Source organism: Hoplias malabaricus, chromosome 8 (genome assembly GCF_029633855.1).
Source record: "Hoplias malabaricus isolate fHopMal1 chromosome 8, fHopMal1.hap1, whole genome shotgun sequence".
Lineage (NCBI taxonomy): Eukaryota > Metazoa > Chordata > Actinopteri > Characiformes > Erythrinidae > Hoplias > Hoplias malabaricus.
The window spans coordinates 20125965-20140793 of record NC_089807.1 but is presented as its reverse complement, the minus strand read 5'-3'; the positions used below and the strand labels follow the sequence as shown (position 1 = coordinate 20140793).

Sequence of the window (14829 nt, the reverse complement as noted above, 5' to 3'; positions counted from 1 at the left end):
TCTCCTCAGCTAACAATACCGTGAGATACTGGTCTTTTAACAGAGTCCGTTTCTTAGCATGTGATGAGAATCTGTGTGGTGTTTGATTTATAACGACCTGCCCAAGTTCAGAGTACACGGTTGTTTACACACACACTCTCTCACACGCTCTCTCTCTCTCTCTCTCTCTCTCTCTCTCTCTTTCTCTCTCTCTCTCTCTCACTCACACACACACATATTCACAAGGAAGGAGTTTATTTCTTTTAATTTGATGATTATAACTGACAACCAATGAAAACCCCAAATTAAGTTTCTTAGAAAATTAGAATATTGTGTAACTCAAAACACCTGCAAAGGCCTTTAAATGGTCTCTCAGTCTAGTTCTGTAGGCTCCACAATCATGCGGAAGACTGCTGACTTGACAGTTGTCCAAAAGATGACCATTGACACCTTACACAAGCAGAGCACTACACAAAAGGTCATTGCTAAAGAGGCTGGCTCTGTGAGCCACAGAGCTCTGTGTCCAAGCTCATTAATAGAGAGGTGAAGGGAAGGAAAATATGTGGTAGAAAAAAAGTGTACAAGCACAAACCACACCCTGGAGAAGATTGGGAAACAAAACCCATTCAAAAATGTGGAGGAGATTCACAAAGACTGGACTGCAGCTGGAGTCAGTGCTTCAAGAACCACCACCACACAGACGTATACAAGACATGGGTTTCAGCGTCGCATTCCTTGTGTCAAGCCACTCTTGAACAAGAGACAGCATCAGAAGTGTCTCGCCTGCGCTAAAGACAAAAGGGACGGGACTGCTGCTGAGTGGTCCAAAGTTATGTTCTCTGATGAAAGTAAATTTTGCATTTCCTTTGGAAATCAATGTCCCAGAGTCTGGAGGAAGAGAGAAGAGAGGAACAGAATCCATGTTGCTTGAGGTCCAGTGTAAAGTTTCTATAGTCAGTGATGGTTTGGGGTGCCATGTCATCTGCTGGTGTTGGTCCACTGTTTTCTGAGGTCCAAGGTCAACGCAGCCATCTACCAGGAAGTTTTAGAGCACTTCATGCTTTCTGCTGCTGGCCAACTTTATGGAGATGCAGATTTCATTTTTCAACAGGACCTGGCACCTGCACACAGTGCCAAAGCTGCCAGTACCTGGTTTAAGGACCATGGTGTCCCTGTCCTTCATTGGCCAGCAAACTCGCCTGTCCTTAACCCCATAGACAATCTGTGGGGTATTGTGAAGAGGAAGATGCAATACGCCAGACCCAACAATGCAGAAGAGCTGAAGGCCACTATCAGAGCAACCTGGGCTCTCATATAACACCTGAGCAGTGCCACAGACTGATCGACTCCATGCCACACCACATTGTTGCAGTAATTCAGGCAAAAGGAGCCCCAACTAAGTACTGAGTGCTGTACATGCTCATACTTTTCATGTTCATACTTTTCAGTTGGCCAGCATTCCTAAAAATTATTTTTGTATTGATCTTAATTAATATTTTAATTTTCTGAGATACTGAATTTGGGGTTTTCATTAGTTGTCAGTTATAATCATCAAATTAAGAGAAATAAACACTTGAAATATATCAGTCGGTGTGTAATGAATGAGTATAATATAAAAGTTTCACTTTTTGAATGGACTTAGTGAAAAAAATCAACTTTTTCATGATATTCTAATTTTTTGACCAGCACCTGTATATCTTAGCATACTGTATTTCAGGACGTTTATTTGGCATTTATCATGTACTTTGAACCTACAAGCATGTAAATGTGTAGTGAAAAAAGTAACGCTACAGGTGATACTTCGATAAAAAACGGCTCTTTTAACGTGAACTTTGAAGAATTCTTGCAAGTGAATGTAAGCATTTGCTTAGGGCACCCAAATGTGTAGCTCCAAAACAATTGGAAACTAATTAGATAAGTCAGAACTGTATTTGTTAATATCACAATAAAATTTTTACTAGTTCTATTTACATACTTACTATTAAAAATATAATTACAGATAGCTCCAGTAATATTTAGTAAAAATGTATATGGCAAACCGTTTTAGCTTTTAATAATTTTTTTTTATATTTCTTGATATCAATAATTCAATTTGCACATGTGAAAATTAAATTTTTACTAGAAAAAAGCAGTTTTTACTAGTAAGATTTCAATTGTCAATAATGAAAATTAAATTTCTGATATCAGGAATTTAATATTTACTAGTGAAAATTAAATTCTTGATATCAGAAAATAAATTTTCAGTAGTTAAAATTCAATCTTTGATCTCAAAAATAAAATTTTTACATGTGAAAATTAAATCTTTGATATCAAGAATTAAATTGTTACTAGTGAAAAATTTATTTTGGATATCAAAAATGTATTTTTTACTAGTAAAAATGTTTCCCCCACTAAAATGGATTGGGAAACTCTTGAATTATCACTACTAAGAATTACATTTTCACTAGTAAAAATGTAATTGTTGATATCAGAAATTTTATTTTTACTAGTGAAAATTTTGTTTCTGATATCAACAATTATATTTTTATTAGTAAATATTAAATTCCTGATATCAGTAATTCAATTTTCACTAGTTACAATTAAAATCGTAATAGTAAGATTTAAATTCTTACTATTAAACATTAAAAACAGCTTGCCATACAGATATCTAGAATGTAATTCTTACTAGTAAGAATTCTAGTTTTAGATATAAATAATGTAATTCTTATTAGTCAAATCTGTAGATTGTAGATATCTAAAATCACATTTCAGAACTCAAATTACATATGTCTATTGCATATGTTTACCTGTAAAAGCTTAATTTGAGAGATCTTGAAACAGCATTTTTACTAGTCAGAATTCAATTATGGATATGTGGACTAGGACTTTTTACTAGTCAGAATTGCATTGTTGATATGTGAAATTACATTTGCATATAAAATATAATTGCAGATATCTGATTTTTTACTGTAATTACAGATATGAGAATTATGACTACACTAAAAAAAATTCATATAATTTACAGTAAATAACGTCCCTAATGAGTCTTAGCTCCTCCCAGTCCTTGGACACTTGTACCACCCCTAATAGTTTGTACATTTATTAGTGAAATAATGTATTTTTTAAAATGAGTGCTTTGGCTGATAAAAGTATTTAGCGTATTTCACTGTTACAGAAATCGTTTTCAACATTTTAAGACTTTACTGTCATGGTTTGACAAATTTTCACCATAAATCAGAAATCATAATGAAACAGAATTTCATTATGGATATGTAGGATCGTATTTTTAATAGTAAAAATGTTATAGTTGATATCTGAAATGGAAGTTGTTACTAGTAAAAACTACCATAGACACATCTTGAATTAGAGTTCTTATTAGTAAAATGGAGTTAGGACTTGTATTGTTTGTGTCATTTTAGACTAAAACAGCTTAAGAGATCTACAATTTTGATTTGTACTAGTCAGAAATATGCTTTAGAGCTCTCTCATGGAGGGTTTTAGTAATAATAATTATTTCTGAATGAGTAATGATTTCATAACAAAGCCTGTAATGTTTCATTTTCAGAATATATCTAATTATGTTTGAGAACTCTCTATCTCGATCTTTTGCTTTTCCACTGGCCAAATCTGGTACCTGGTCCCTGGAACCGGGTACGTTTTCAGTCCCAGCTTGCTCCAGGTTCCAACCATGGCGACTAGGTACTAAATGGTAATGGGATGTGTAAACCCTGCAGAGCGCTGATTGGCCGGAGCCATGTAAATCACCACATAATGCAGAGCTCATTGAAATTGACTCTTTATTCAATTTTACTCTTGTAAAATTCCTTAAGTTACAGCAGCTTTCACGTTTATTTTTTATCGGACTCACAACAGCACCTCGTAACTTTACCTCAAGGTGTTTTGAAGAGGTTTATATGCTCCTTGGGCTAATGGCAGACAAAAATTTCCAGTGAAAGCCAAATGTGCAACTAGTACAACTGATCTGTGAGAACTGGAGTGCGAAGCTATGTTTAGTCCAAAAAACTAAAACACGCGTATAAATGATGAATAAACAGTGCCTAACTTTACCGCCACCGTTGACCCATTTGGCTAAAGTTAAAGCCAGGAGCCGGGCTAACTTGTAAGGAAACAGCTTTAGACTGACATTTTCTATGGATTCAAATGGGTGCTGGGAGAGTGCATCCAGCACTAATGAGAGGTCCCAGTTAGGGATGAGCTGCATAGTCACTGGCAGGGCATGGCAAGCCCCCTTCATGAATCTGCAAACAAGGGGGTGCTGACCCACAGCTGCATTGTTGAATCTTGAAGTTTCTGCTAGCTGCTAACAAACTACTGCAGTGGATGGACGTCAAACAGGGCCTCAAATATTAATAACTAAACACTTATCTCAGTGACTAGCAAGGACCCAGCATGTCTTTATGCTAAGTACAACGGAACCTCCACGTGGGGCAGTTTCATTCGTGTGTATTTGAGAAACAACACTCGCAGAACTATTTCTAATTGTGAGTGTGTTAGCCAGTAATAAGCCAGTTCAATCAGTCAGTGCTTCACAACTTAAAACAAATGGAGGAAAATGCTGATTATTTTCTTCACAATTATGTGACCTGGATGAATAAAAAAGTATAATCATTTACTCAGACAAGTAGACGTCCATCAAAATGTTACTTTTGTACATGTAACTGATTAAAACAGCAGGTTAAAGATAGTCTGTTTGTCAATCTCTAACAGGTTAACACTGACTTAGTACAAATACCTTTTGAATGTACAGAATGAGTTAAAGTTTATTGATATTGGGTTATCAATTAGGTTGCTCTGCATACTTTGAGAGTCTCCATTCCTTTAGGTTTAAGGGTCAGTACCCCTCAAAAGAACCAACAAAGGGCAGGTATTATTAATCTCAGCACTGCAGTGACAATAACAATGGTGGTGTGTTAGTGTATGTTGCACTGGTATGAGTGGACAATGAACGGCACAGTGTTTTTAAAACTCAGCACAGCTGTCTCATCCACTCTTACACATACCAACACTGTTGCTTCACCTTATAGATGTAAAGTCAAAGACAGTAGATCATTGTGCTGCACAGTCTGTGCTGGTCGTAGTTCTTCATCAGTGGACACAGGACTGTTACCTGGATTTTTTTTTTTGGTTAGTGGACTATTCTGAGGCCAGCAGTGATACTGAGGAGTTTAAAAACTTCAGCAGCACTGCTGTGTCTGATTCACTGCTACTAGCGCTACAAACACACAACTAGCTTCCCCACTCAAATAACACCCACTCCGTGATGAATAGATGAACTAGTCTGTAACTGTAGAACTACAAAATGCACATATTTTAAGTGGATCCGAAAAAATGGAAGTCAAATGTTGAAAAAATGTAAAATCTTGTCATTGATAGTATATATTTACATCTGTGAAAGAGATGCATTTATTTATGAAACATTTATCTTGCTATGTTTATATAATCTTTTGCAATTTAATGTATGTACGTACATATGTACAGGTGCATCTCAAATTAGAATATCATCAAAAAGTTTATTTCATTAATTCAATTCAAAAAGTGAAACTCATTATATAGATTCATTACAAATAGAGTGATCAAACATATATTATTTTAATATTCATTGGCTGCAAGCCATAATCATCAACATAATATGGACTGTGGGAGGAAACCCATGCGGACAACGCACCAAACTCCTCACAGACAGTCACCCGGAGCGGGACTCAAACCCACAACCTCCAGGTCCCTGAAGCTGTGTGACTGTGACACCTACCTGCTGCCCCACCGTGCCACCCTCAACTTAAAAGAAATATACATTGAATATATATCACACTGTAAAGAATCTATTTGGGACTAACATTTTGGAATTGAATTACTGAAATAAATGTAACTTTTTGATGATATTCTAATTTATTGAGATGCATCTGTCTGTATGTATGCTTGATGCCCCACACAGCCTTAGGCTAACTCCAACCAACAATACTTCATTTTATAAAGTTGTTGCAATTGTTGTTGAACATTGGAAAGTATTTGGAATTTATTCTTACATTTGTTATTTACGGCAGACTGAAAAAAAAACTAGCTACCCATTTTAAATGGTGGACACCATAAAATAATACCACCCAAGCCTAATGGTTGAAAGGCTTCTTCCACATCGTCATATAGAGGTAAAACATGGTACTGAAACTTAACTTGATTCTACATTCAAAAACTACAGAGGTTTCTTTTAATGAGGGGTATCTACTATTTTAAGGTACAACTATTTTTAAAAGTGTTCAGCTACACACACAAACAGCTGGTATAATTTACATATAAAAGTACTGCCAACACTGTAGAAGCCACACTTGAGCACACCCAATGCAAAGCATCGGCAAGAGGGTTATGATGTCATCCTAGAATTGTACAGGGTGTTAATTGTACAAGGGCAGGACAAAATCCTTATTAATACCTTAATTTAATAAGAAACAGCAGCTAGCTTGTATTCAAACTTTTAGCCAAGTAGTTACACATTCAAGACAAGTGACTGTTTTTGATGACTAAATGTGCAACATATCACAGAGTTGCACTGTTCTTCTCTAGGTTTGTCATACGACTGCAATAACATGCCAAAAATTATTCACATGAAATTTAAAACAGCAGAAACCATTAACTGTTCCTGTGAGACATTTGCTAGATTAACCGTTACCAAAGTGGCAGACTGCAGATGCATATATAGTAAAGCAAGAGTGAAAAGATGAAATACACATTAAAACCTTGACTTAAGAGTTTAATTCATTGTACCTCAAGTTGCGTATATATCATATTAAATTTCCCCATTAAAATGAATTAAAATGCTATTAATCTGATCCAGCCCCCTCAAAAAACACTTTTTGTTACATTTCTAAATAAGAAAAATGTACTTTATAAATAACAAATAATGTATAAAAAAAAATAAGACAAAGTGTAAAAAAACACTTAATGCTACAATGACACACAAAAAAAGCAAGGATAAGAGATGCTTGCACGGCAAGAACTGAAAGTTCGCATTTTAAAGCAAAAAAATATATAAAAAAATTGCAGAGCAACAGCTCATCTTATAAAATACAATGGTAAATTCCCTCGTAAGTCAAGGTTTCACTGACCACACACATTTCTCTCTCTCTCTCTCTCACACATATATATATATACACACACACACACAACACGCTGGTAAAGGTTGATCTAAGCATCTCACAGGAACATTTATTTATATATATATATATATATAAAATATATTATACAAAAGCTAGTTCCTTAACTGGACTTTTACATAAGGCATTTTAGACTTGAAAACAAGATGAAGAATAGTTTTTACTTGATCTTTATTGTTCTGCTCAATTTCACCTTGCAGTTCTCATGTTAGCAATGAATTCTGCAGTCATCTATTACTCCTGAAAATGCATTTGAGCAAAATCAGTAACACACTTGTACGCTGAGTCTGAAAATAATGTGTGAAGTCATTGTAAAGCTTGTATTTCCATGTTCAGCTAACCAAAACGAACAAAAAAAAAAAAAACCCACACCATTTTACAATATATTCCGAGGACAAAAAAAGGCAGGTTTTTTGAAGAGTTCCATTGTGCATTGTGAAAATGAAAACTGAGGAGGAAAAAAGGCAAGATATGATACAGAAAGAAGTGGAGGTGATGAGTAGTGTGACTTTCTTGGGCACCAAGATGATCCCTTTTAGCGGAAAATACCCACAATTTCTGGGCAACTAGGTCACACTAGCACATTACTCGTACAATCTCAGTATGTCCAGAGCAATTCACACTTCATTCTTCTGATGCCAGCCACATACACCTACATACACAGCAGACATTCCATGTCAAATCACCTGAAGAAAGGAGCTTTTGCACTCCATAGCAGAACTAAGAGTTACTCTATAAGGACAAAGGGTCAAGCTTTTTCTTTTTCCTCCCACCCCCCTTTTTCTTTTGAGGGGGACTTAGATGGAAAAAAATGTGTTTCAACCAAAGAGTGGGAGGGGAAAAAAATCACGTTACAATTAATTCTACTGAACAGCATATACTGCATTTCTTCCCTTTAACTTAAATATTTCACAGAGAACATCTGAACTATAAGCACATCAAATGACGGTGGAAAGAGTATTTACATGTTTTGCAATATCCATAAAAAGAATAAGTTCATTCAGATAATGGGAATATCAGCTTATGACTAACAACTAGCATCAACGTAAAGGCATCATGAGGAAACTAAGAACTCTTGAATTTTTAATCAATCATTTGTCATTAAACTACTTACAGCTGAAAATCATCACTGAGGTCCTTCACACTATTTTCTCATTGCAAGAGTGCTCAAATAACAGTGGCAGGATATTGTCACAAGTGATATAAAGCCCAACTAATTTGACATGGAATGACTCGGACACAACCCTTTGTCACGTCTATTGCTTCTCAAACTGTAAGCCATAAACGACAATATTCAAGGCAAAAAAAAATATATGAATTTATATATATATATATCTATATATATATATCTATATATATTCTATATACTCTGAAACAGCAGGATTAAAAGATTCTAACAACCAAATAAGTGATAAACTGCAGGGTGAAGCAATATTGACGCAGTCTCTCTCCATAAACGTCTATCAGAGCATGTGTGTGTGTGGTGTGTGTGTATGTAGAAGGTGCAAAAAGTCTTCAAGCTCCAAACCTTTCCACACAGGTTATGTAGTAATGTAGCAATTCCTCCAAACATGTTCCACATGCAAACATCAGACAAGAAAATCCTGATTAAAGCCAGTGATGGTCCATAACCCCATAAATGAAGGGGTAGCAGTGGTCTCACATTGCCCAGCTGCTCTGTTGTGCTCTGGGCCAAAGGCCATGGAACAGCCATCAGTCCAAATTCCCCATCCATAGCCAATTAGAAAAAGGCACCACAGCGCTTATGGGCATGCATTGCCCCAAACATCAGTTTCAACAAGAACACCAACAACCACAAAAAAAGCGCAAAAAAAAGCTGTCTTTATTGTTCGATGTGTATTTTGTTTTATGATGTGTTTTCTAATGCTGAAGCTCTTCTTTCCCTCAGGTTTTTGAGAGAGAAAAAAAAAAAAAAAAAAAAAAAAAAAAAAAGTCTGCAATTCTGAACAGACTGCTTTTCCATTGTACTTCAAAATCATTACCGGTGGCCCAATCAAGCTCTTGTTTTATACAAAACAGGAAATAAAATTATGAAGGGTGTCTTCAAAACCGAGGGATCCTTGTAGGGGTCAGGCCCTCAGGTTGGGCAGCTACCAGGGGTCCTCGAGGTCTGCACCATTCTATAGAGAAAGAAAACAGAGAAGTAATACAGAGGAGAAAGAAAGAAAGAAAGAAAAAAAAGAGCTATTAAATATTTCCGATCCAGTAAAAAATAAGTTCCCTTTGAAATAACATTTCAAAGGGCAGATTTACTAAAGATTGAATTATAAAGAAACGTGAGTGGACCAAAGAGTAATTTTGTCGTCAAGCAAAAGTAGGGCACAGGATTATCTACGATTTAAACCACATTCAGCAACATGTATGTAGCACATGGACCATGGCTGATATGTGAAAGTAAGAAAGGTGAAGAAAACCAGCCCAGAACTGCTTCCAATTATTATTATCAAACAATCACTGTATTAGTTCCATCTAACAACCACTATTCTAATTTCCAACCACCAAACAAAATCCACAAGGCTACACAATCTTTTCCCTTTCAGTCCAAAGACATCTAACAGAGATTTCAGTTTTTGTAAAATTTGTTCAGCTCCTCCTTTCTCCAGTACTTGATGTACATGCCAGTAGATTAACGTTAAATAACCCTCCTAATTTTAAAGCATTAACCAATGACACATCGTCCTTTTATAGGAAGCATGATTAGTTGTTAAACTTACCAAATGAAACAGGAGGGCTGCATTAATCAAAAAGTGAACACAGAATTAGAAAAGACTACAGTGCGTTGGTATTAGCTAACATGAAACAACGCCAGTGACCTGTCTGTGTTTTCATGCATACATTAAAAGGTGTTTGACTGTATGCATTCCAAGTCAGTACTCCATTGCATAAATGAAATAAGTCATGTCCACTCCCAATAAAGCCAAAAAGAAACACTGGTATGGTGTACCAGAAAATTATAAATAGTAAATAGTTTTCCCCACAGTAAGGTCTAAGGACTGCACAATTTTGATAATAATCAATCAATCAATAATTTGGTAAATTAGGCTGCACAAACAGGAGTTGCAGAACTTTCAGTAGTGTCTGGACTGCTCGGTGCACATGTTACTGTATCGAAGCTGAGTCAAAGAGTAGCAATCATGAATAGTGATGGGGCACAAAAATAAAATTGTCAACTTTTAGAGTCTCTTACAAGAAACGCAAATTGTGCAGCCCAGTTTTGTGGGTGTGTTTGTCTGCAAACCAGATTTAACATTTGTTTATTTATGCTTTTAAAGATATATTTTCTTTAATGGATATGGTAGTGGATGGATACAGGAAGGGGGAGACACATACAGAACAAATCAAACAGGAAGAGCGTACTCTCACCAACACTCAGACTTCAGCACAGAGACCTCAACTACTGGGCACATCACACAAAACCAGACCAAGGCAAGAAAACACCATCCTCTAGACACACAGACTATCCAAGAGCCCAGACCAATAACACACTGGCACAGTTTCTCCCTTACACTCATACATATACACACACGCACACTAATCTCTTGGATGTCCCCTGAGGATTTTTTAAGACAGTACAACTCTGACACAAACACAGAAATCTATTATTCTTAACGCATTCAGATAAGACTTTTTTTAAGCCTTGAGCCCACTACATCACTGAGGTTTCCCCAGTATGCAGGGCACCTGATCATAACCACAGACGTAAAGCATCATTATCATCATGAGACACTTTAGGAGGAACCATTTAAAAACCACAAACATCATTCCAAACAAAAACAAGCCTGTTATGTATTTTTCTTTGTATTACAAGGGCAATATAAATCCTTTACAAGAAGGTTTGGTGTGGTGATCTCAGTCTTTGTGTTTTGTTGCAGAAGGCCAGCAGGATGAGCTCACCCCAGCTGTGGGTTTTGAACTCATGATGAGATAACTGAAATCAACCTCAAGTACAGATCCTATCTGTACAAAATATATATTCAGTCTTAGGAGTGTGTGCTATGTACAGTATGACAGAGTTTACTGGGGGACCAAAATGTAAAAACACGAAACGGGAAACTCACCCCATCTTCCTCTCTTTGTGGATTGAGACGGTTATACACAGCCTCAATAACACTGTGCCTGTAAAGAAAACACATGCACAGAAAAACAGACACAAATAAATAGAAATCGTATTTTTGGTGGTGGGGGATGAATAAATAAATTGATGCAGGTCAAGCATTTGGGTTTTGTATGGACATTTAACAAAAAATCCATAGGTTTTAATATGATGTCAGCCCAGAGCCCAGTGGCAGAGACTTCACGACTGGACCTGTTGCACAGGAGGCATCCTATCATGATACCACACTGGAATTCACTGAGCTCCTGAGAGTGATCCATTCTTTCACAAATGTTTGTAGAAGCAATCGGCATGCCTAGGTGCTTGGCTTTATGCATCTGTAGCCACAGAAGAGATTGGAGTGAATATTTTTGGCAATATAGTGTGTGTTGGTAAAGGTGTTAGCTGTTTCTGTTGGTGTCTGAGATAATGTACTAAACAAGGGTTTAGTTAATATGTCTAAACAATGTTTTTTTGTTTTTATAATATGATCTCATTTCATTCACAAGTGTGATTCATATGAAACCAGGAAACATGCAGACCTACCTTAAAAGCTATTGAAAGGTGGCTTAAAAGCAGTTTGTTTATTTATGTATTGCCATAAGAATACAAAGTTAACATAAAGCTAATACAGCTCTGATCATAATAAAAACAAGGTTTGAAAGACAATGAAAATCAGAGTACTGGGTGGGTATGAAGTCAGTAACGAAAGGAATGCACAGACAATGTGTAGGTGTACACCAGTATCTGTGTACACATCAGGTTGATGAACTCTTGTATTTACACAAACTCTATCTTTATTTGGGTTTCAGAACATTGGTTTGGTGTGTGTTGTGTTTGTGTAAGTGCTCACTTGCTGGCAAGGCCTCCCCCTGGTGGGAGGTTTGGGATGTTCTCTGTGGCGAGGTTTCTCATGATATGTACCAGATCAGGAATGCCCTCTTCACCTGCTTTCTCTATGAGCTCTGAGAGAGAATAAACCAAAGGTTAAAGGGGGTTAAATGCATCCCTGGTCACTTCAACACCAAAAGAAAAACATTTTAACCAAAGAAGCTAAAGAAAAATAAATAAATAAATAAATAAATAAATAAATAAATAAATAAATAAAGACATAAATCATTTTATATGAGGCCTGATATGACTTGTTGGGCATTAAAAAAAGAAACTTCACAACAGAACCAACAGGAAACTAGGGGGGAAGAAAAAATAATAACAATAATAAAAAAATAAAAATAAAGGTGGAGGGAGTGATGGAAAGAAGCAACTAGTGTAGAGTGAGAGTGAGAGTGAGAGAGAGAGAGAGAGAGAGAGAGAGAGAGAGAGAGAATGAATGTGTGTGGGAGAAAACAGGAAAACTGAAATGCAAGAACAACAGATTAGGGAAGAATAAGGCAAGGAGAAAAGGGGGAGAGAAGACAAAGACAGAAGAGGGAAATATGAGAGAGCAGGGCAGGGCAGAGGGACTGTAGAAGGGAACCCTGCGGCTTAGTTGGACTGCTCTGGGCCTGTTGCCAGCTCGATGTTCAGCCAACACATTCCTCGCCGGAGCAGCAGTGCTGATGACTCCCTAAGGCCCTCTCAGCACCCAGCCAAACATCACCACAATGTTACGCCAACCTTGGCCCAACACTCAGGGCCATGATTTTACATAACCCGCAAAACTTTACTAAACTCCACCGCTGCCGCTCACCAAAGCATGTACAACATCCAAAAAAAGAAAAGGGAAGGCTGGAGGAAAAAGAAATTAAAGAAACACTGTCGAGCTATTGAAATCTTACAGAGGACCAAAGAGGGAATAGAGGCAAAGGGGGAGGGGGTGGTCAAGGAATAAGGAGAGAGGGAGAAAGAGTACAAGACAGTGTGCAAGAGAGTGAGTTAGTCAAGATGATCTGGAGTATAAGAAACAGTACAGATGTCTTACATAAGTAAATTCTCCATTCAAAGCAATACATAAAGTCAAAGAAAGCATTAATACAATTAAATCATTTTTCCAGACTTAAATATAAAAAGCCTCAGTGAAGACTGACTTGCATGGAAAATACTATCAGTCTAAACATGAATCCTATTCATAGTTTTCTTATAAACCGGAAGCAGGTATTCAGAATCTTAGGCACTGTTCAAACTTGGCATTAACATACATCACGTCTGATCCCATCACAAATGACTGCCAAAATACTTAGCCGTTCACGCGTTTTTCAGAAATATAGATAATGAACCTAAAAGGTAAAAAAAAAAATAAAAAAAAAAAGTGAAAACTCTAGCAACTCTGTCCAAGCAAACAGCATCATGAGAAAGGATAACTATGCAAAGATTCTGAAGGAAAACACCAGGCAGCCTGCAGAAAAACTGGACCTTTCAACAAGACAATATCAAAACAGCCAAAACTATCATAAAATAGTAAATAGAAAAAATAAATACCCACAGCAAAAATTAGATGCAGGTTGATCAGTCTAAATTTCAGGCAGTAATCTCTCCCCTTTTGTTTTCAAATATATTGTTTACACAAGCAGTTTTCAAAATTCTTTCCATTTACACAGAAAAAAAAAAAATAATAATAATACACAAAAAGGTTGATAAATATCATATGTTTAAACTCTGTAAAGTACGTTCACTGAACACAGGGCACCAAGCTGAAAAAGTAATGTAACAATGTGTTGGTGTCAAAACCACAGTAGGCTGTGATTTGAAGGCAGTCTACATTAGAATACAAGCTCTGATAATTGAATATGAAATAAGAAAATATTTAAACAAAATGTTAAAACCTTACTATGGAACCTATGAAGAGACGTGGCATAATTTTTTATGCCATAAATCTTCTGCTCTGCACTTGCGGTTTCTAGCAGTGATGCACAATTATATGGGAGTAAAAAAAAAAAAAAAATTACAGTATGTCCCTTCAGGGTCTTCGTATCTTACACATGCTTTTGATCAGTCAATTATATTTCTAAAGCCAGTTCACTCTATGAAATACTGAGAGTCTATATTTTTGTCTAGCTTTTCAGAGTTCTGTATGCTCTATGAATGAAAAGAGCAGAGCAGAGCAAAGCAAGCACAAGTTAGAGGTGTAATGTCAGCATTTCCAAAAAAAGCCAAAGAAACAGTAAAAACTGAGTTTACAAAAATCTCGAACACTGAATTTTCAAAAACATTTCACTTTCACTGACAAAAAACAAAAAAAAATTTGGGTCACACAGAATCACATTACATTTTAGCAACATAAGACAATCATCAGACAAGTTTTTTGGCAAAACTTCTTTCATTACACAGAACACTCGAGAATGTGGTCAGTTCGGACTGCAATACTGTTATTGTCAAAGATTTTATAGATAAAACATAAGCACAGGTTTTGCTGCTCACTACATTTTGTAATATTAAAAAAAAAAAAAAAAAAAAAAAAAAAATATACATAAAAACGTAATATCATCTCACCTTCCACACGTGATTCAAGAAACTTATCCACCTCTGCATCTTTCTTTACTGCCTCCTCTGACACTTTGGGTGCATTTGGAAAACACACTAACACAACACTCATGTTATCTCGACTTCCCTGCAGGGAGAAAGAAAGGGAGATATCCTCCTGTGATCCCACAC

The 14829-nt window shown here is 36.3% G+C and overlaps 1 protein-coding gene across 1 annotated transcript in view; it reads right to left on the bottom strand.

The window, feature by feature from the left end:
* Positions 1-5588: 5588 nt before the first annotated feature.
* Positions 5589-14829, bottom strand: part of ppm1ba (protein phosphatase, Mg2+/Mn2+ dependent, 1Ba) — a 31603-nt gene continuing 22362 nt past the window's right edge. Inside the window, exons 3-6 of the mRNA XM_066679024.1 lie at positions 14668-14785; positions 12092-12203; positions 11204-11261; positions 5589-9265 (exon numbers count right to left, since the gene is read on the bottom strand). Coding sequence (XP_066535121.1) covers positions 9236-9265; positions 11204-11261; positions 12092-12203; positions 14668-14785 — 318 coding nt within the window. The 3' untranslated portion in view covers positions 5589-9235. The remainder of the gene's footprint in view (positions 9266-11203; positions 11262-12091; positions 12204-14667; positions 14786-14829) is intronic.